The sequence below is a fragment of the Aulonocara stuartgranti genome (assembly GCF_965226115.1).
Source record: "Aulonocara stuartgranti genome assembly, chromosome: 13".
NCBI lineage: Eukaryota > Metazoa > Chordata > Actinopteri > Cichliformes > Cichlidae > Aulonocara > Aulonocara stuartgranti.
In genome coordinates this window covers 9,247,611-9,271,038 of record NC_138949.1, presented here as the reverse complement: position 1 = coordinate 9,271,038, position 23,428 = coordinate 9,247,611, and the positions used below count along the sequence as shown (strand labels likewise).

At 41.7% G+C, this 23,428-nt stretch overlaps 1 protein-coding gene across 1 annotated transcript; it reads right to left on the bottom strand.

The window, feature by feature from the left end:
- Positions 1-11: 11 nt before the first annotated feature.
- Positions 12-23,084, bottom strand: marchf5 (membrane-associated ring finger (C3HC4) 5). The gene is made up of 6 exons (XM_082557656.1): positions 22,510-23,084; positions 10,136-10,338; positions 4,024-4,154; positions 3,760-3,943; positions 3,112-3,278; positions 12-1,712 (listed from the first exon to the last, which is right to left on the bottom strand). Exons 1-6 carry the CDS (start codon positions 22,551-22,553, stop codon positions 1,596-1,598), a joined length of 846 nt encoding a protein of 281 aa, XP_082413782.1. The 5' UTR covers positions 22,554-23,084; the 3' UTR covers positions 12-1,595.
- Positions 23,085-23,428: the final 344 nt, after the last annotated feature.

Sequence of the window (23,428 nt, the reverse complement as noted above, 5' to 3'; positions counted from 1 at the left end):
GCACGTCAACATTTGGAAAATACATTTATTTACAGAGCTCATACTGTAGAAGTCTAACGTTAGAAGCATCGTGTGCACAACAGTTCAGCCTCTCGGCAGAGAGGAGATCTGATGGGAAAGGTTTAGTCTGCAGATCTCAGAACACCTGTACAGAAGTTGACATGTGCAGGTTAAATATTCCAGGTGGTTGGTTATACAGTGTGTTAAACAGGCTCTCTCACTCAGATTCTCATCTCAGCAATAACTTGTTAATTCAAAGCCACGTTATTTACACATGAACAAAGGAGTTTGATACATTAGGCTTCACGTCTTATAAACCAAACTGTTTTGGTCGGTTCACTCAAATCAGAGCTCTATATTCATCCGTCCTAATATCTCAACATTTCAATACATTTGCCAGAAATTGTGGATAAACTTGAACATCTCCCTATATTTTTTCCACCGTTTCAAACCAATAAAATCCTACTTGAAGACTAAAAATCAAAGTGTCTGTACACCACTTGGGCAGGACAATAGGGCTCGGTATTTGAGTGAACTGACCCTTTAATTTCCATTCAGAAGTGCTGGCTGCTGCAGTGAGTCATCTTTAGTTACCAGTGTCCGAGGTCATTCAGAGAGAAGTACCTGAGTCTGACCTGAGCTGGTCCAAGCTCAGGCAACTGAAGTCCCATCATGGCAGGCCGAGGGGGTGGAGGGTATGAACTGCCTCTAAAATCTGGAGGCAACGGCTTTAACTCAAGTGTCCGTCTCCTGTAAGCGCTGCACTGAATGTTGAGTCAGGCACCAAGGTTTTCTAATATATGTATTATCCACACATCACGGCACAGTGCTCACCTGCACTGTGACGGGTGACAAGGCTTCAAGACACATCACATGACAGCGTTTTGAAAAGTAGAGATGAGGAATACTGGACGAAGCACGTGAACAAAGTAAACAGCTGTGTATCAGCTTCTGATCTGCGCTCGGCGTGTTCGCCGTTAGATAATCAGCTGCAGTGGCACAATGACGTGGCGAGGCTAGTTTTCTGTTCTGCGTCAGGATTCACATCATTTTACTGTTTGCTCACGAGTACATTCCTTATGCTCAACATTAGTCTTCTTTGAACATAAGCCACTATCATCAGCCAATGGGGTGCTGCGAAATAAACAATATAAAACAATTTGCATTTTTATAAAACTAATTACACATGCCCCACGTTTTAATTGTTTAAAATATAGTAGGTTTACAATAGTTAACGTGATTGCTGAAGCTCATCCACCCTGCAGTCGTACTCAGGAAACAGGTGTGTGTGTGTGTGTGTAGGTGTGTGTGTGTAGGTGTGTGTGACTGTAACTGCACATCAACTGCTAACATGCTCCAGTCCGCACGTCTCCATCTTCACTTTAAGCCAGCGTCACAAAATGTCAGTGAAGAGTCACACCGGGGCGGTGAGAGGGGCGAGGTGTGGGGAGGAGGAAGAGGTGGTAATGAGGATGACACGATCAAAAGTCTGTTTCACCAGCACTTCCTGCTCACTGAGCTTTCATCCCACCCACCCCCTCAAGCGGAGGCGTGTAGTTCCTCCATCCATCTGTCCTCCCTTCTGACGGCCTCCTTTAGGCCTCTTCCTGCTCGGGGAAGTTGAGGATCTTGCGGTGAGCTTGCCTCAGGTACTGCTGCTGTTTGAAGTACACCTTAAACGCCCCCTTGATGGCCACAAAGGCGATACCTCCCTGTAGGTGGAGGAAAGCAAAATGGTGTTGAAAGTGGACTTAAAGACAGATTCAGCTCAACACATCAAAGCTCTCCCCCCACAGCGGACTCTAGGAGGATTTACTTTAATTTCACACCGACTATCACACACACGACTGCATCTCATAAACAAACATGCAGATGATTCCTGTCTGTTTCCTGCTCAGCTGTGACCAGGAATGCTAGAGCACTTACAGATATTTTGGTTAAAAAGGATCATTCAAGAGTAAAGGTGGAGGTTTCTGGAGAGTGAAGCCTTCCAACCCAAACAGGAAACTGGCTCATTTATGGCAGTCTGTCTGAACAAAGGTGTGTGGATGTCTGAACGGCCAACCTGAATGAATATTACAGTGTATCTAAATAATATTCAAGCCGGGGCTGTTCTTCCAGTATGTGCCTTTGAGCGCAAACAAAAAATGAATCCATTCAATCAGCAAATGTGATGACTCATTAATCGTCACAGGAAGCCTGAAAATCTTCCTTCACTTTGTTTTATATTAGTTGTGATCTTATGGCTGGACTGCTAGGGGCACTTTCACAATTTCTCGAGTACACGGTTAATAACAGACTAAAAAGCAATAAAAATGAATGCTTATAGTGATCGTTTACTCTAAATAAACAGTATTTACTGTTGAAAATTTAAAAGCTAAGACTGAATTTAAACTACAAAAATCTATTTAGAAGAAGAAAAGTGGAAACAATTTTTTGAATCCTGACCTCAATACTAACCATCCAAACCCGCCGAGCTGAGGGCCTTTAGATTAGGCAGGAGTGTCCAAGCTGTCAGTGGTTGTGATTGTGTAAAACTAAACAAACATGGGCTAACTTACTAACTCAAGTGTGTCGGAAAAGTAAACAGAGGCGTCCACACTGGCACTTTGACTAATACAGCATGTGATAAATACTGATGTGAAGTTTCAGTCGTCGCCACTCTGGCTCAACACAAAAGGAACGAAGCACCATCTTGTGGGAATATTCATTAATTGCGCTTTAAAAGTTAATTATTTACAGTGGTGTGTTTTTCTTTTTTGTCTCACAGTGATCGATCACGCCGAGAACAAATAAAGGTTTGACTGATGATGCAGCTCATCTGTTCGCTCTCCTTCCTGCAGGTTTGCTAGGTGAGGACAGAGTGTTCAGCAGTATCAGTGCAGCCCAGATCGCATGAGCCGCTCTGGTTACCTTTCTGTCCTCCCATTTAAGGTTTCTCTTATGTCTAAATGGCTCATACGATGCACAATTAGGCCAAATTAGAGGACTCAATAGTAGGGCTAAAACAAGGGGGTGGATATACTAGTTGTTTGTACTCTGCTCATCGAATCCCCTGCAGAACTATTGCTACCGTCAGGTGAGTCATACGGCGAGTCTGGTTGGACCCACCAGGATGGTCCTCTGCAGGTTCGAGTTGACGCTGCTGAACATGAGCTTCCCCACGATGGTGGCAATGGTGGGGAAGACCAGGGCGCCGCACAGGATCCGTGTGGCTGACACATGGTCTGCCAAGGGGCTGGCCTCTGCGGGGATCCGAGGAACTGGACAGCCGATCCCTGCAGACACACGAGTATTAGTTTTATTCCTGCATAAACCTGAGGGCGCAGCTGCTGACACAGTTGAGTTTCAGAGGCTGAGGATTGATTTATTTATCTGTTTTGTGGCTGTGATGAAGTGAACACCGACCAGCTGCAGTGAGGATTTCTGTGATGGATGAGGAGACGGTGTTTGAGGTGTTAGTAACTCTCCATATTATTTGTTTTTGTCTGAAACTTTTCTGCTATCATCAGGTTATGATAATCAAGTTTCTGACTCAGCTCCTTACATGGTTTTATATTATTGTCCTTGAAAAGACATCCTGTCTGTCCAGCAGTGATGGCTGTTCTTTAGCAGCAGCAGACATTAGAGCATCATCGTTTCATACTGACAGTTACACCTGAGTAAGGTTAGACTCACACAGTGCAGCATACACGTAACAAACACAATATAAACACAGATCCACATTCTCAGGATCAAACGTAAGGAGTGTGTCCTGACCGGGGAAGATGCTGTTGAGGATCTGCAGTTTGTTAGAGTACTTCCTCCACAGGCGCAGGACGTAGTCTTCCCAGCGGATCATCTTGCCGAGGATCAGCATGACAGGAATGGTGGGCAGCCCGATGAGAAGGAACAGAGGATCAGCCCGCTCCATAACATCCAGGCCCTCCTTATGGCCGACGACCTGGAGGAGGCACAGGAGATGGTCAGAGTGGCAAACAGCTGCACACAAGTATATACTAGATTTATCTAGTATATCTTTACCTGCATGACAGTGACTGCTCCATATGTGACAGCGGTCCAGTAGATGGAGCCCACCATGATGCCAGCTGCAGCAAAGGGGCCAGCCTTGGAGATGAGGCGGTCAGCCAGGTCCAGCACATAAACCACAGGACCTGATGGAGGCATCACCAGACTTAAGTCACAACTAAGAGAAATATATTTACCTATAACACGTAAAACTGTTGGCTAACATAAATATAACTGTTATCCGTAGTTTTAGAGAGCTACTTCAACCATTTATGCGTACTTCTGACTGAGAATCTGAACTTCAGGGATTATTATCCACTGATCTGATAATCCTCCTAATGTAATGATCATTTTGTGCATCAAAGGTCAGGAAAATGTCCCTCATTATTTTCCCTGACAGCTCAAGTTGTCAAAATATCCTCATTTCCAACCAATTAGATGCATCTCTCTCCCCTCTACAGAAACAGGGTTACTGGGTGTGCTATGCTTGGAGGCACATTACGACAGTGCAGTGACATCAAAAGCAAACTTTCTTCCTCAGACTTTTCCTAAGTTTAAAGCAGGCTGTGTAAGGTGCACGCCTTGTTTTGCAGGTTTATTGACACTTAAGGAGGAGCTTCAAGGGCAGGGCCCACTGAGATTAAAAAGAACTGGGATGCCTCTCGACCAGCATGTAATAAGAAATTAATCTGAAGTTCAAACTTGCCTTTGGAGTAGTGACATCCCTGTCTGACACCAGGAGCAGGACCTTAAAAAACATCTCTGCTGCATTCCCGTCTCTTGCATTCTGGGCCCACTCGAGGGAAATCATGAAATATTTACAGGAAGGCAACCTGATTTCCTCACCCAGACAGAGCCATCCACATCCTATTAATAACTAGCCCAGGAGTCAGTGGGAGGGGAGCGGGGAGGCTGCCAGAGGGACTGAGCGCAAGACAGTGCTGGGCCTCTGTGTGCGTGCTGCTTTGGCACTTGGTAAACTGCAAAATTAGATCCACAGAGCACAGCAGTTTGGGCTTCCAGGCTCTGAAAAACCTACACTCTCAAACACCTTACTATAATATCAGTGTTACACATGCACGGTTCTCATTTCCAGCAGACGGTGACTGAAATCCTACTTCAGACAGAGATACCACTGCATCTCTTCTCTAGTTTAGAAATGAAGCAGTCAAGTTGTTTCAGAAACAGTGCTGAGTCACTGCTCATTATGAAAGCAGGACTTTGTTCAAGAACACCTTTCCTCAGGCCATGTCAGCAGCTCACTGATAAATATATTGCACAGCAAGTAAAAAGAGCCTGATTGACCTTATAGCACAGAAAGCTGCCATCACTTAGTTAAGGACAGCTGGGGCGGTGGGTTACAGGCCGTTACTGGGAAAAGGATTACTGCCAGGGCCCAGTCAGGCACAAGGACAGATTTCAAACAAACACCTGAGCAGATACATTTTTGAAGGAAGGGAAAGTGGTGACACATCTCTAACTACAACCTTAACAACATGAGCTTAGAGTAAAAGGACTCGGCTTCCTGAAATAACTCCAGGGGTGCCGTGAGGAGTTCTACAGTTTCTGGACTGGCTTCATTAAATTGTTTGTGCAGCCTGGCCACTATGAGGCTGGTGCCCGTAAGTACCTGCCACACGCGGCATACAATCCATCCACTGTTAGCAGTGCACGTATTTCTACAGCTGAGTGCATTCACTGTGCTGGTCTGTGCTAAATGTCTTTACTGCAGCGCTGCAGTCCACTTGTTGAGGAAAGAGCTCAAAGTGAGCGAGGTGCATTTATCACTTCTAAAGAGTATCTGAGTCTGAGACAGTTTTTAATGCAGCAGCTGTCTCTTATCTGCCAGCAGCCATTTGATGCTTTCAGGCCTCCTGTTACTGCACCCGTGTTTGCCTTTGGGACTGACCTCACAATGCTCGAGAGCATTAATATGCCATATTTTGATGACAGCACTGGGATCTCTTCCGCTTTCTCCGTGCCTAAGCATTACGCCATCCCGGGCAAAGGGGACTAGACTGCCCTTAATGGCTGCTGGTAGCAGATTCCATAATTAAGATTATTAAAAAAGGAGGGAGGGAGAGGAAAGTTAGGAGGGGGCCCCGTGCAACTGCAATACCTCGGTAGTGGGCACGCACATTGGCACGCTGTTCCAGCTCACTTGTTTACTCTCTGGGCTGAGTGTCAGAAAAGGAGCAGCAAGGACACGCCGTCCTCAGGAGTTATATAGCGAGCCAAATTAGCATGATGGGCTAGCTTTGGCTCTGCAGCAGCTGCTGGTGGGAGTGCAGCCAGAACAGCATATAGCTGCCCTGCTCTTTGAAGGCTGAAAAATGACTCTGCCCCCCCCCTCCGGGGCTGTAAGCAAGTGAAAAACAATCAAGACCTGAGTTAAGAGAAAAAAATGATGTGTATCTCAGAATCCACCCACTCATTTGCTCCAAGAGCAGGCAGGGGTCCCCGCGCAGAGAGCAATACTGTGACCAAACCCTATCCAGCCTCTAGAAATGAGCTGGCCTCAGTGACCGGTCAGTGCTCCCCATCTCTACCCGTCCACAGATTTAACTCCATCCGCCCAGACTGAATGCTGTTATTGCTGGGCTGGAAAACTGATAGTATTCATTGGGTTCATTAAAACCAGAGCAAACACCGCAAAAAAGGAGTGCATCTAAGCTTTAACAGTTTTTGTGCATTAGGTGACCAAAGATACTGGGTCTCTGTATTAGACATGGCGTTGTATAATAAAGAGAACGAGGCTAGAATAAAAATTATGTGAGAGGAACACTGCAGCAATGATGCAGCAAAACCAAAAGCGCTGTACTCCTCCGCCTTGCTTTGAAGTGGACTAATGCCCAGCGTATCCTGCAGCCAGCGTCTCAAGTCCTCAGTCAGAACAAAGAAAAATCTCATGGAAATTCAAACCCTGACAAAGCAGTCGTGTCAGTAAAAACCCTGCGTAACAAATCCAAATGCTTTGCAAATTCAGTCTGACCCAAGTCTGACGTCACGCGGTGCCACGAATGCAAATCCGTGAATCGCCACTTAATGTTTGCATGTGCTGCCCTGCTGGAAAGGACAACACGGAGGTACATCCTCTCCTCATCACCTAGAAACGCTGTGATTTCATGAATCCATCAGCAGCTCTGCTCATCTCCTCTGTCGCTGTGGGCCTTTGATGAGCTGCTCTGTTTGCTCTTTCCGTGACCCAATTTCACTCCCACTCCTCTCATCCAGACACATCCAACATCCCCGCACACCACCTCCGTCTGACCCTCACTAAAGGGATTTGGGGGTCGGTGGGTGGGTGGGGGTGAGGTAAACTCAACAAACACTGTGCACATAACCAACCACTACTCTACTATCCATTTCCTATTCAAACACTTTCAGCATTTAAAAAAATGCAAAAGTGAAAAAACAAAACCCCTAAAAACACATTTGCCTGCTGCTATAGTACATTGCAGGAAAAAAACGTCTTATGACACACACACACACACACACACAGTCCACCACAGCTTGTGTGTGTGTGTAACTGCAGCCTATTAATTCACTTCCAACTCTCAACCAGAAATTGGAATAAGTGGCAAAACAAAGTTTAGGCTACTTCGTCTGCAGAAATCTTCCCAAAACATCCTGAGGCTAAAACTCCACCACACATCCTCACAGTCTGTCATCTAAACTGAAGGGAAACCAAAGAAAGTTACATCAAAGGCAACACCAACCTCAGCAAATGAAGAGTGATGGTGGCACGCTGTTTCTGTGTCATTCTCCGAGGGCAACGTCACCCAGCAGATCAGAAACGAGGAAGCTCTTTCAAAATAAACCGCTGGCCTATCCATCACCATGCTCTAAACCACTTCAGTATTTGAACACATGACTAAAAAACAAACTGTGGAGTGGGCATCAGGAGACTGAGGGTAAACATTTAGCCACAAGTCACTTCTATGACTGACTTTTTTATAAAGAGCCGTCCAAAAATAACAAGCCGCAAAGCCATCATAATAATACGGCAGTGTGAGAAACACTGATGCAGTCAGTCTAAAGTGTAAATTCCACTGGCGCACTGTACAACAGAGGCTCAATTCATAAAGTGCCTCAAAGCCAGAACATGTGAGACACTAACATTAGATAACAAACATACTTATATATACAAAATTTCAATAAACAGCAAATTCAGATCAAACAGATCCATTAGGACAATTCTGATTTCACAAACAGAACGAGCAGGGCCTGTTACAGCCAACAATCCTAAAGATTGTTTAAAGAGAACTGAAACACTATGAGAAGTTGACTTTATAACTTACTGTATGGATATTTTGTTTCACTTTAACTCAGCTGCTACACATGCTGCACATGGACAAGACGTTACCACGTCAGAGCCCCAGTGAAAGCTAAACTATGATATCCATTTCTATCTGTATTCTTTTTATGCTTTGGGGCAGGGGTCTCAAACCTGTGGCGATTTCCTCCTCTGTCTAATGTGGCTCCCCATAAATCTAGTAACAGGAAAATGAACAATTTCCAACTGAACCTCAACAGCAGTGGCCAAGAAGCTGCAAAAAGGATTGAGAATTTAACTGGTTTAACAATGGTTTTGCAAAGATGCCATTCTTGGCCATTCTTTCCCCGTTCACATATTTTACAAAAATAAATATTCCTGAGGGAAGGGGATCAAACTTGTTTGTTATCCACTGATTATTTTGTCACAATTTCTACCAATTTCACAACCAACCTTGGTAGAAATTGCCCCATATTGGCTGCATGCTTTTGTTGTCTGCAGAAATGTTTCAAATTTGTGAATAAATAAAACTTGGTCCATAAAACTTTGCGCTACTGAATGTTTTTGGGGTTTTTTTTACTTCCAAGTACTGATTAACTGTGCTTCTAGGAATTGAGTCAATACAAATACAAAAGGGCTGTAGACACATTCACATATACCCAGCAACCACATTCCAATAATGAGCTCGTAGATAGAGGTCAGACAAACACTTGAGGTTGGAGAAGCATGCACAGAAGCTCAGCTTAAAGCACCAAAGTGAGTGACAGCACAGCATTGGTCACTATAAATATACATGAACCTGTTTACCAGTTGGGCCCAACCTGTTGCAGGCTAACACCATGTTTGCTTCTGTCTCAAATTTCAACGTCTCACTCTCTATGAAATGGCAATGGGCCAGGGGCTGATGGGTAACCAAGTGACAAGTATACAACTTCAAATATGCCCAAGTCTTCACATCCAGCAGCAAAACATCTAACAGATAAAACCAACTTTCCTGTGATGCAACTGCAGTGTGTTCTGTGAGAGTCATTCACTGTCTTAGAAAGTTATGAAGAGATCTGAGAAAGTGAGCTGTGAGCAGCTTGTGTCCAAATAAGCACAGCTCTGCGTGCTGTATCTTCACTGGTTGAGTCATAGCTTTTGAGAACAATCGAAGCCCTCGCCACTCTGACGTGTCGAGCTAATTGAGGCAGCCGCTGCTGGTCAGTCAGCGAGCACGCCCCTGTTCGTTGTCACAATGAAATGAAACATTTACCCAGATCGCCACAGAACTTATGCTGGATCTCGAGTAAATAAACTGAGGCAAGACAAACTCAACAGTTCCCAAAGTTTGGATACAGTTGCAGGCAGTGACTCAAACAGGAGTTTATTTACATGGAAATTTTCTCTGTAATTCTGCTTTGATGTTGACAACTGCCAGAAAGGCTGTATGAGAGCTCAGCAATACACTATATTAAATTTAGATTTGTGAACAAGAAATTTATCTCAGCTTCTCAGCATGGCGTGGGGCTATAAGTTAACAATCCTTATATTTTAACCATGCTGTACATCACACACTACTCTATAGGATCTAAAGCCTTTCAATTTTAAATGATCCTGAATATACCTGATCCTCATTTTGAAAATCTATGCCACAGACATAAATCACACATAGCTTCAAAGACTGGAGTACTGCAATCACTCAAAGTTTTGCAGTAGACCTTGAAAAACATAGCTGAAGGAATAATTATCCTCTTAATTTCCTCAAGCACAGAATCCTCTCAGCCCAACAAGACAACAAAAGCTAGTGACATTTCGAGGCCATCTCATCACGCTTCCACAAGGTTTTATTTTCAGAGAAATGCAACCCACCCAGTTTGGGAAAGACAATGAGGTATTCTGCATTGCACTGTGGGCAGGCTACGCGTGCTGTGCTGTTGCCTCGCTGTTTCTCGTCCACCCAGCGTTGCAGGCAGGTCTGGTGAACCCACTTGGTGGAGCCGCGGCAGCGACACGGGCGAACCCACTCTGCCGTGCGGTCATCTTCGTCCGTGGCAAAGCACACCCAGCAGCTCCTAAAACAAACACACATGCCCAAATTCAGGATGAGACACTGAAACAAACATGGCTGCAAAAAATAAATAAAAATACTAGCAGCCACCAGCTGTACCCCTCAGTCTCCTAGTAGACACACTTATGCCATTAATTTCAAAATCGTACGTCACCTTGTTCTGAAGTTATCGCATTCACAAGATTTTCAGAAAACTTACTCTGACCTTGAGGTGAAGGTCACTGAGGTTTGAACTCGTGTGAGATTTTTAGTAGATACACCTATGGTATCAATTCGAATCTCCTACATCACCTCATTCTCTGCGCCCCATCAGCCTTGTACAGCTGAAGGGTAAAAGAAAGACATGGTTGTAAATAGAGCTGCAAATATTGATTATTTTAGTAATCGAGTAATCTTATAATCTAATAATTCAGTGTCCAATCTAACAACCCTCAGGTCAGTGGCTCAGAGTTTAATGGCTAATGGTTTGGGGGTTTTTTGGCTTGTGAAAAAAACGTTGGTGTTTTTATATTTTTAAATATTAATGCAATTTAATGAATATAATGTTTTATAATATTTCATTTTTAATCTGAAAAATGTTACAAAAGTCTTGAAATTAATATAGTCTAGTACACCCTGTGCCCCCCTTTAGACTCACCCCTGTTTGCTGCAGGTATCTCATGTAAAATAGGATGGCTGCTGTCAGCCTTCATTAAGCTGTATCATTTAAACATGCTATCAGACCAAGTTATCAGTTCATCTGCATATTTTAATACAGCTTCTGGAGACTTGGTGCAGATTTTTCTCTGTGTAAAACAAACGGCAGATGATGGAGCAGCTACAAAGTGCTTTGATGAAGGACTCCTGCTAGCTCTTTACCAGTAATCAGAAATCAGCCGATCAATACATAAACCCTATAGGCAAACAAGCTGCAATGCTGACTGAATCAAGCATATCTGACAAGAAGTGTTCAATGGACACACAGCAGCTCAAACAAACAGGCCCTTCACCCTGCCATTAGAATACAAGACAATTTCCAAAGGATTGCATTTCAGATCACATCAGTGTCAGCTCCCTTTTCTAACAAGCATTGGTAAAAGAAGCAACCTATGCTCCACATATACCGATTCTCTACTTCCGTTGATCCTAGCCATAGCTACACATTTCTGACTTTGACGCCAGTATTATTCACAATGCTACTCATACACTGAATCAACAGGTCAGTGTTCATTTTGACAGCTGATTTTATTTGAATTCTTTTTAGTTTTACTCAAACTATAGTATTATTATCCTAAATCTAAAGTGATTCAGTTGACTAAAATATAAAGTGTGAAAGCTTGTTGTGTTTTTACTGGTGAGAGTGAATCCACACAGTTTACAAAGCATCTTATTTTCCTTGACTTCAAATGTGAAATGTGGGTATATCTCCACTCTTCTCTTCCTCCCCAAGCTTGTCTTGTTGTTGTTGTGAGAAAAAAAAAGTAATTGATGAAAACTATGACAACGTAATTCAAGCCAAACCACATTTTATACCGTGACATCTTCCTTCTCTGTTCCCTTACATACAGAGATGGGAGTAAACCTTCTCTTTACCTCTTAGGAAGGTTCTGCCGGTCTTTTACAACCTTACCCTCCTCCACTGCAAAGCAACGCAACATGTGCAAGACAATTTGATATCGAACTTCCCTGACCTTAACAAAGCACATCACCTAGTGTGACATATTGCATTTCCATAATTAATCAGCAACGTGCGACTGGCTGGATGGGTCACCACCAGGGTGTCTCACTGCATATAGCTCAGTTTGAGAATCCGCAGAACCTTACTTCAGCTGCCATCAACTCATGAAAACCTTCACAGGTTAGATCTGAATAATTGATGTAAGTAAATCAACAGCATGTCTAGAGTCTCGACTCCGCCAAGCTCAAGGGAGTTCTACTGGTTCTCCGGTTGCAACAGTATACTGGTTTTCAAGTATTAACATGATATGAAACTTGATGGCTATCATACCATGAACATTTGCCTATGAACAGTATCTTGCTGTGCGCATCTCCTTTCCTCATTGAAAACCTGTCAAACAACTTGCGCCACACATGCACATCCGGAGGAGAAATGTCAGCAAGAAACAAGGCTGATGCCACCGATCTGCGCTGTCCGCCTGAAAAGAACCTAAAAGCAGAGTGCAATTACTTTAGATATCCCAAAATAATCAGCTCTCGTGGATTTGTTTATCGGAGAGAGGGGGGGTCCTTCCAAATTATTCCTCTGTGTAATACTGTGATACTGTCTGGGGTACATATCATATCATCAAAATATACCGATTATGGTTTTCTAATCATCCATCCATCCACTTCCGCTTATCCTTTTCAGGGTCGCAGGAGGCCTGAGTCTATTCCAGCTGTCTTAGGGCGAGAGGCAGGGTACATCCAGGACAGGTTGCCAGTCTGTCGCAGAGCTAACAGATAGACAAAGACTTCTATTTGGCAGTTTGCAGAAATGAATGAAAACCACTTAAAATGTGGTTTTAAAAACTGGAAAATGTTTAGTTTTTTTTTTAAACTAGCCTGTTGCCAGGCGATCCACTGGTTTGGTAGCTGACTGCTGCCTGTGACCCATTTGTGTGTGAGATTTATGATCTCATTTTCATAATTACTCTGAACCTTGAACAGCTGGCATTTCACTGGATGAATGAAAAAATGATTAGTCTACACACACCTCCCATAAATCTCTGGCATACAAAACACTGATTAAGAACGCCCCCTTCCCACCCATAGTTTGTGATGATCTAATTTTGGTATCATTCACATTATGAATTATTTGTGCTCAGAATTCTAGCAGATTACTTTCCAAAGGTCAACCCAACAGTAAGACACCTAACCAAAGCACACTGCAAAAGAAGGTGCCTGTGTCTGACCTGATAAGCTGTAGCTGCAGTTTACTCTTCCATTTCCTGTTTTTAAACCACAGGTATAACAGGAACAGGGAAAACCTGTTTACTCTCACAATGAAGTAAAAAATGTTTCTTACACCAGGAATTTTAGAAACACCCCCCCCCACCTCAGCTCCATTTGTTGAATCCCTTCATGGCATGCAGAAGTACTATTTGAATTATTTGCTCAGGTAGCTACCTCCAATGAATTATTTGTCAATACCCCCCTGGTGTTGAATAAAATATGACAACGCAGGAGAGGACAGTCCAGGTCGAGGTGATCAGATGACATGTCAGTGAGAATGTGTGGTGTGATGGAAACATCACCCCCCATTCAAGATCATATCTACAGTCTTTACTGCGGTTCACCCTATAGCTGACCCCTCCCTATGTATGTGTACTGGCATCACACTACTCAATTTAATTCAAATAGGGTTCTCGCATTGATCTGCAATGCAAAACTGAAAAAAACAAATATAAAAAATGCATCATAGGAATTTATGTGCGACACCACGGGATCTTCAAAGACACTGCAGACTGAAAATGAGGCTGCCGTTTAAAAAAAAAAAAAAAAAAAAAAAAAAAGCGATGATGAGACGCCAAGTAGAACGGTGGACAGACGTCTCCACAGAAACACGACAGCGGAGAACAAAACCCATCTCTACCTTAGATTCACTGGCTCTTGTTCCTGTAACCCAGCCCCAGAGCATGACAGAACCTATTACAACAGCAGTGAAACACTATCTTCTGTGCGAAACCTTAATCTCTGGCTTGCCGTCGCCTCAGCCCTGTTTAACAGAACAGTCAGCCAGATAAGCCAAAATGACGACTGCATACTGAGAAATCCTGTGCAGTCTGATATATTAAAAAAAACAAAACAAAAAAACAAAACAGGCTTGTATATCAGAATGCAACAATTTTCTAAATATGTTAACCCGATATGCAATGAAAAGATCAATTTTAAATGTTGAAACGATGATGTAAAATCTGCAGATTGACATGCTGAATTATTGCTAATAAAGTTGCTGAAGGACTTTCAAGAACATAGAGACTCGATGATGGCGACGTGCCTGAAATCCACTGAAGGAAGGTGACCTCCTGTATCACCAAGTTATTTACATGTTAAACAGGCAAACTCATGTGGGTCTCTGCTGTTTTTACAATAAAGCTTTAATCCACCTAATGCACAGAGACTGCTTTGAAACTTCAAGGGCAGGCAAGCAGCAATGCATATTATCATTTTTATTTCGGCAGTTATTTTGAAAACCCTTCAAGCTCGCGGGATCAAAAGAATGTGCAGCACAGAGGCACTGTGGACACTGTCACGCGTTTCACCTCAGCTGTGGATTTTATTCTGATAATAGAAGAAAGCTCCAAGATGACACAGACATGGCCATGATGTGATTGACACTGAGATATTAAGGCCACTCTTAATATTAGTATTAAGTGTGACTTTCTCATCGTCTCACAAGCCAGGCTCCTGTCCTCAAGAAGAGCATAAGCCACCCCACAAAGGCTCCTTTAACTCAGCAATGATCATGTGGCTGTGGGAAATCACAATGTTGTCTTGTCCAAGCTGGTCAAATAACAGCTCAAAGTGTTAGTATTGCATTAAACTTTGTGTGTCAGTATCAAGTTAACCCTCTGGGGTCAATAGACGAGCCAGTATGTCCAAATCACATACCCAATTTAAAATTCCATAGCAACAAGATGCACGCCAAGTCTCCATTTCAACTTGTGTTGAAAGTGCAGACTTCAAACTACATGCTAGTTTTTAAATTCTGTATGTATAAAATGCTTTTTTCTGAATACTATCGCAACGGTAAATACGGCATTTTGTAAGGACAGCGAGTTCTTGCAAGAAAAACAAAACAAAAACACACATGACGCCTCTTTTCCATTTGTGGAAAAATTTACAATGTCAACCAATCAAAAAAATAATAAGGTGACACGTGACATTTGGTTGTTTAGGAAGAGTGATGGCAGTGAGAGAGCGAGTGAGAGAGTGAGGGATTTGGATAGCGATTTTTAAGACGAGAGAGATTTGTGACGTTTGGTGTGTTTGGAATATTGCTTGTGTGTTTTGTTGTCTTGTGTATTCAGTGTATTGCGGTTGTTTGAGTGTCAAAACAATGAGGGCACTACTTTCCAGCCAAAAAGCCACCAAAGGCAGATCGCAATGTAAACGCTGTTTCCAGGAGAAAAAACACGAGGTGTGTTGTCAGGTCTTCAGGTTTTAGGCCTTTCATGTGCTCTTAAATTTATCTTTTAAATTTATATTTGCATTCCAAGTTATGAAAACGATATGTTAAACATGTTTGTGGTTGAGTTCTTTGCGATTTTAGACCAACTGTGTTAATGCAGTATACCAAAACGAAAAAAACATAAGGGTAACTTCACACATGTAAGGTTGTGCTGAAAAGAATAATATCAAACAAGGCCGCGTAAATACTTTTAAAGGTGAAATATAAATGTACTATCAAAAGTAGTGAAAAACAGCCAATTAAACCCTGGACGCCAGAGGGTTAAACAAGTCATTAGCTGGAATAATGACTCTAAAAGTCTCCATGGTTTTAGAGTGATGGGTCTTTAATAAACAAGTCTGATAACATAACACAGTGTCCTCCTTTCAATATTGTGCAACTGAATGTAGCAACTTCAGCTTCTAAAAATACCAATACCAATCAACACTTCAATGACAGTCTCTGGAAAAACATTTCAATCATTACAGATATTTTATTAGTCTGGGGCTTATTTATATTAATGTCCAGTGTGTAAGAGTCTGACCTGAAACACAGCAGAATCTCAAATTTAAGCAAAGTTCACTTCAATGAAATATCAAACAAAGAAACTATTACAACATGAGGGCACTACCTAAGAAAAAAATGCATGTGCTTTTAGTATCGCCACAAAGCACTGTGATCTGTGGTGTACGACAAAGCAAAAGGACTTCATGCTTTAAATAGCCTTTGAGTGGCTTAAAGTTAACACACACACACAAAAAAAAAAAAAGCCAAGTGGTGAATTACTCCACTTTATTAATAAAAACCTTTTGCAGTGACGTGCCACAGATTCAATGTTTAAATGTAATTTTTGATGGTACATAAAAAGCTATGAAGGCTCAAACAGCACTGAGAAAGCATTGCTTTGGGGCAAACAACATATACAGGATATTCTCGTTAGTTTGTGATAGAGCTGGGCGATAGAACGATAACGATATGTATTGCGAAATAAATTTTTCTTGATAGAAAAATTAAACTATTGCGATAGACCTCGCCGCTCTTGTCCTCTTTAAAAAAAAAAAAAAAAAAAAACAGCCAATCCAAATTAAGTAGTGCAAAGCCGAACCAATCACAGCCGCAGTGTCACGTCACGTAACTTGTTACGTACAGCACAAGTGCCATGCCGCACATGTGTATTTGTTTTGGGAAGCAGCCAGCTGCCGTGCCGCCCGGGTAATGGAGGAAATGAGTGTGCCGACTAGAGAAAAATCAACCGAGCGTGACTGAAGAGAAAACAGATGATGGTTCCAATGCTGGAGAGATTGTCGAACGGGAGAGCCATAGAAGTTCTGTAGTGTGAAGGTATTTCGGCTATTTCAAGTCTGACAAAAACAGAGTAGCGTTCACTGTAAATTGTGCTGAAAGCAAGTCTGGAAATACAATAAACCGGTGCATGCTCAGTCTCTGACTGGAAGCGCTAATTCGTCATTTGGCTTTTGTCAGACTAAAGTAACTGTTAAAACGGTTTGAAAAGCTCAGCTATACAACTAGGGCTGCCACGATTAGTCGACTAGTCACGATTATGTCGACTATTAAAATCGTCGACGACTAATTTAATAGTCGACGCATCGTTTGAAGCTTTGTAAGATCACAAAGGACGCAGGAATGAGTAGTAGGATTTAAGAGTGTAATAACGGACTGAAACAGAAGATGGCAGCACTGCATGTACAAGGATGCCAGCTGCCGTTAAACCCCGAAGAAGAAGAAGCTGTGTCCCAGAATTCATAGCGCGGCCCAGCGCAGTTGTCAACAATGGCGGCAGCTAGTTAGTTTTAACTTTACTCTTATTATTCTTTCTGGGTCACAAAATAAACCTTTAACATATTTTCAGGCGAGAATGTAGCTGTGTAAACCTCAAATATCTGCTCAGTTTATCAAGACACCACATATTTTCAAAAGCGCTCCGACGTTTTCGGAGACGTCTGTTACCCACTAGCTCGTTAGCTAGGCGAGGGCAAGGCTAACTAGAGCCATGAGAGCACCGGACTCCCGGCAAATCGTTTTCAAACCCACCGCCGTCTTTCGCTAGTCAGGTTAAACATATATATAAGTCACTTAGATAACTTAAAAATGTTATTGTTTGGCTTTCTTTAGTATTTTATTTGTTCCTGAGTAAATCGGTTTGGCTGAGATTAAAGTTATAGTTTTTGCACAGCTAAAACTGTCAAGCAGACAGCTGATTATCAGAAGTGTGACACGCTGGAGAATATACTCCGGTGTCCTGTTATATTTTAGAAAGCAAGGAGTTTATTAAACTTCACCGAAACAATCTGCAAATTTCATTAAAAATTAATAAACTACCATCTTGTCTTTATTTTTAGTTAGCACAGACCTTAAACACTTAAAGCTGTAAGCTAATGATAGTTATATAAGACCAGATGCTGCTGGTGCAATAAGCTGTACGCTGTACGTCCAATGGATGATGATCTGATTAGTCGACTAATCGCAAAAATAATCGGTGACTAGTCGACTATCAAAATAATCGTTTGTGGCAGCCCTATATACAACAAGGAGAGATTGAGAATTTCCTTTTAGTTCTCAGTTTATTTGATATTGACAAAAGTTAGTCAGTTTTGTCTGTTCTTCTGTAAAACAAACTAAGATTTATTTTTAGAATTAATATTTTGTTTCTAAGTGGAACTGACAATTTAGTACCGGTAGTCTGTTTTGTTTGTTCTATTTTGAAACTTAAACGCTTTAGCGGCTGCCTTTTGTGTAGTTTGCAATATTTGCCTTTATTTATCTGAAAAAGTCTCATGTTCCTTAAGTACAGCTACCCTGTTGAACTTATTATGGGAAATAAATATTTAAATCAAAACAAGCTGCTGATTATTTCACATTTTACTTGTGAGCAACGGCACATTTAAATCTTACAAATATAGTTATTTGGCTTATATCGTGATATATATCGTTATCGCCTGAAATGAAAAAAACATATCGTGATATGAAAAAAATCTCATATCGCCCAGCTCTAGTTTGTGATTTAAATAACTCTGCCTGTTATCTAAACCAGCTATCTTAAAATGTGGCATGAGCTTCCACTGGCATTAATGCTGGCTAATACAGCTTATTTATGCAAACTGTGGGTTACCAAGGAAAGACATGCTGACCAGCCACTGATTTGTTTCTTGGAACATGTCATTAATCTACTCCATGCAAACAAAATAACAAAGTCTCTGCAGTTGTTTTCCATTAAAAGGAAAAAAAAATCAAATCATCACTCAACCGTTTGAAAAGGTCGAAAAAGAGCCTGCAGAAGCTGACAATGTTCCATATTAAAACTGCAAAATCATGACTGTAAGGTCAGTTGTTCTTAGCGCACGCACAGCACATATTTATCGACCCATTCACGCAGAGATCAATGGGGTCAGCAAGAAAAGAATAAAACATGTAGGTTCTGTATAAATAAATAAATGTGGATTAAAATGTGCTTCCTACTTCCATTTGTGAAACACTGCATTGCAGAGGCAGCTGGCTGTTTGTGGCAGGTCCAGATAAGAGCCTCTGGAGCCTCATGTTTGTCAGTGATAGAGGCTGGGTACACAACTGTCTAGGAGTAAGCAGACATGACATACATCTTCCTGCCTTTGGCTACTCAAACATTGCACGGGTTATTGCCTCTGCTACGCACCAGCAGCACACAGCTAAAGCACGTTTCACAATGATCATGGGCCCTTCCTTTCTTTCTGCCACTGTACTATGTTCCTGGGAAATGATTTCAAAGTCCAATGTTCAATATTGACTCAATATTGCTGCGTTACTTGTGTGCCAAGTCTTTTACAGACAGCATACGCTATTTTAAAGGAAATGGCACGCATCACCTCACCCCCAACAATCAAAGATTCAGGTCACACATGCCGCATGAGAAGACTTGGAAAGCGTGTCATGTCACTGTGACATAAACAAAGAAGTTAATCATACCCATGAACGCCTGTTGTGTTTTTACATACTGAAGAAAAAAAAAAAAAAAAAAACACAGGCAGTCTGATTAGTAATAAAAAACATTTAAGATTCACCAACATCCAATTTAAAAACATAACTCCCTCCTTTCTTGAACGATAAGATTTTATCACAACTAACAATATATAGCACTCAAGAATTTGTCTGTGTCCTTTACTTTTGTGTATTGCCAATATAAGCAGAGGTAAGATGATAACTTGCATGACTTGGCCTTTTTCACAGACATTTTGTAACCCTAACAAAACACTCCTACAAATCTCTGACTTGGATTACTTTGTATTTCAAAACATATCACAAAGCAAGTGCTGTTGTTGACCGATCTTTCTGGGCAGATGAGATCCCAACTCTGAAAAGGTGATTTAACTGATGGCCGCGAGACGCCAACTACCCACTCAGGTTTGTTCAGCTGATTAAATTTTTACTTGAATTGTTGAATTGAGTACAGTACGAATAAAGGCCACCAAGTCAGTAAACTAAAATAGAGTTTTCCCTATTGTACATATGCAGGGGTTTTTAACTAAAAACTTGGTGATGTAAGAAATCACTGCAAATGAGAAAGTTTATCTGGCAGCAGGAGCCAAACCTACACGACATCACATCAACCCACGGCCACCAACACAATGCTCCAAACACATGCAAAATTTATACTTCTTTTGTGTCTCATTAAATGTCTCTTAGGCTACGTTCACACTGCAGGTGAAAACGCATCAAATCCGACTTTTTTGACCCTATGCGATCCATATCCGATCATCAGCACAAATCCGATATTTTCAAATCCGACCTGGGTCACTTTTGTATGTGGTACTGAATCCGATACATAGCTGGTGTTTTAGAAAGCGACTGCTGTTTGAATGGTCATGTCGCATGAAATCCGTCTTTTACGTCACTGACACAAGACAGACGCCAATTATCAGCGCCCAAGAAGACATCGTGAACGCTTCCTGGCCATCCAGTGTAGATGTCAGTGAAACTGTTGGGAAGACAATGTTGGAGAAACGTGAACATTTTATTTGTACTGTATAATCTGCAGATTCTGACAGAAATCTGCAACTATCCTTTGAAGCACTACTCCTCTCTAAAACAGCAATAACGATAATTATTAGGCCATATGTAAATACCAAAATAACTTTATAACTTAAAGCAAAATTGGGAAACGTAAAGTCCGAAACAAGTCTTTATATTAAGGGCCATCAGTCAATACTGTTTGCTCTGGGTCTAAACAGAGTGTGACGTCTTCTTTTGCGCATGCGGGCCGCTTTGAGGGTTCACACTAGAGCGTGTTTGCTGTTACATTTTATTTGTAGTGTGAACAAGCAGACAAAAAAAATAAATAAAAAAATCGGATTTGATCAAAAAATCGGAACTGAGCATTAAGACCTGCAGTGTGAAGGTAGTCTTACAGTATATAAACCTGTTAGGCGAGTTAAGCTTTAACCTCATTACTTAAACTACAATATGGTAGGTATTTGCAAAGCAAAAGTATAGCTGCTTTGACAGGGAAATTGTTTAACTTCTGTTTTAAGAATTGCATCATGAATTACACTTTGCCACGTAAAGTTATCTTTTCTCTTAATCCTTTATAAGCAATGACTAAAAGCAATTCGAAATGCTGAAAGTAAGATAAAAAAAACAAAACAAAGTTGAACACAAGCTGATTAATTCTTTCCTGAAAAGGAATTAACTTGTCGTTGCAGGAGTTTGGCAGATCACAAATATTGAAAATGCCTTCAAGGTGAGGATCTGAAGGCAAACTATAGGGAAGCTGTGTCTATACTAGAGAATAAAAGTACCTTTGATAAAGTGTAGACCTCATACAGCTTCAAGTGAACTAAAAGCTTTCTATTCTGTGGCTTTACACTCCATAATGCCACTGAAGTTCGGCCTGTTGATAAACTTCGACTCTGTCATGATGAAAGTGAAAGGAGACCCTTTTTGACCAGAATGCTGCCTGACAGAATCCATGGTTGAACTTCTTCTTTCTGTTGTGAAATATCCCAGCTATGACATGGCGATAAAGCATTGATGAAAATATGTTTAAGCAGACTTGCTTTGCTGCTGGCTACAGAAACAGCTTCTCATCAGTGCCCCCAGGGTGGCTGTGGCTACAATGTAGCTTACCATCACCAGTGTGTGAATGTGTGTGTGAATGGGTGGATGACTGGATATGTAAAGCGCTTTGGGGTCCTTAGGGACTAGTAAAGCGCTATATAAATACAGGCCATTTACCGTTTACCATTTATATCCGCTTCCAATTACATTTGCGTCTGTTGACGCTGATTGTACAACATAAAATGATTCCCCATGATGTAAGTGTTTTGTATTCTTTTCTTTTATATGAGTGTATATAGTATATGAACTTGTGGAGTTCTGATCTTGCTCCTCAGTTACATTCACGTGTTCTCCTTTTGTTCTACTTGACCACAAACATTTTAGAGCACCCTGTATCTGATTTTCGCTTTTGTACAAGTACGAAAAAACAAACTTTGTTCAGACATCTTACTAAAGAAAAGATTCTCCTCGAAATTAATCAACGTTTCAGCTGCCACAGAAATTACATTCAGTGTCTGATGTAACACAGATAAGCAGGTTTGTTCTGAACTATGAACGTGACATTTTCAGGTATTTTACTGGACGCGGGGTCCTGCCTAAGGGTCAATAGTTAATAAGCCAAATATTTGGACATTTCTCCATGGCCTTATGAATTGTATCCAGTTTGAGAACACAAAAGAACTGGCCATAGAAAGTTAGAGTGATTACTTAACACAATATCCACCAATTCATTGGCAGAGCTAGGAGTCCAGGACTTCCTTTGTAAACTAAAAATACCCTGGCCAGGCAAACTTAATGATATCCAGAGCTGAGTTGAAAGTTCGTGTCCTGTTAAAAAATGATAGTGTCTCACTTAAAGCCTAAATTGGGGGACGGTATTCTGACAATACCGTCCCACAATTTTTCTTGACGACTGTTTTGTTTTGAAGTTTAGCTATGTGGCTGCCATTAGCATGCTAGCCCCAAACTTGAACTCACCTGTCCAAATTCTGCTGCATGCCAACTGCGTTCTGTTCCGCCATTGTCGTAGAGGCCAAAAAGGTTCAGATGCTGTCTTCTTGGAGGAAATTAATTGCGTTACAGGTAAAACATTCGAAATTTAGTACTCGTTAATTTGTTGCAGCTAAAGTCGACGTAGAAACCCCCCCACAAAAAAACAAAAAACACCTGCTAGCAAGTTAGCTGTTGAACTAATGCTAACAAGCTACATAGGCCTTCGTCGAGATGCGGCGCAACACCCACAAACGAACCGGTATTTTTTTTAATCAAAAAGATATTCCTCCTCCGCCGCCGCAGTCTACGTAACACTTATATGCGTTCGATAGGCTATTTCGGGCAAAATTCTTCTTTACATCTGCCACGGCCTCGTTTGGCGTGACCGTTTGACTCCATTGACAGGCTGTCTCTGAGGTAACGCAAAGACACCACGTCGGTGCGCATCTACGTAATCAAAACAAAGCAAGCGCCGCAAAGGCGAGCATGGGAAATGTAGTTTCACAATGTCCCTCTCTCTCTCTCTCCTCTCGCTTTCTTTATCTCTTCGCCGAATGCCCAAATAAAAGCTCTGAATCATCTCCAGAGTTGTCAAGAAAGACTATTAGAGGTGTATAGCCATCACTAGTACGCACTGCGAATGTAGTTATTCCCGTACGCACATGCGTGTACGCGAGTGTGAACCACGACAAATGCAATAATGTGACAAATACGGTCCAATAATCTCAGAGAGGAAACCTCATCCATAATGTGATTGCGTGAGAACTGATTATACATATTTAGAAGACAATCTGTGAATGTGAGAACATATTTTTAAAATATAATGTTTTTCTATCCTTTGTGCTCGTTTGTTTTCCTATAATGTGCCTGTTTAAAAAAAGTATACAGTATAAGTTACACTAAA

Excerpts from the sequence above, each read along its gene's own strand:
- marchf5 (XM_082557656.1), bottom strand. The coding sequence starts at position 22,553 with ATGGCGGAACAGAACGCAGTTGGCATGCAGCAGAATTTGGACAG. Across the intron at positions 4,155-10,135 it reads CATTGTCTTTCCCAAACTGG|GTCCTGTGGTTTATGTGCTG; the intron begins GTGGGTTGCATT and ends TGCCTCCATCAG. Across the intron at positions 1,713-3,111 it reads ACCTGCAGAGGACCATCCTG|GGAGGTATCGCCTTTGTGGC; the intron begins GTGGGTCCAACC and ends CTCCACCTACAG.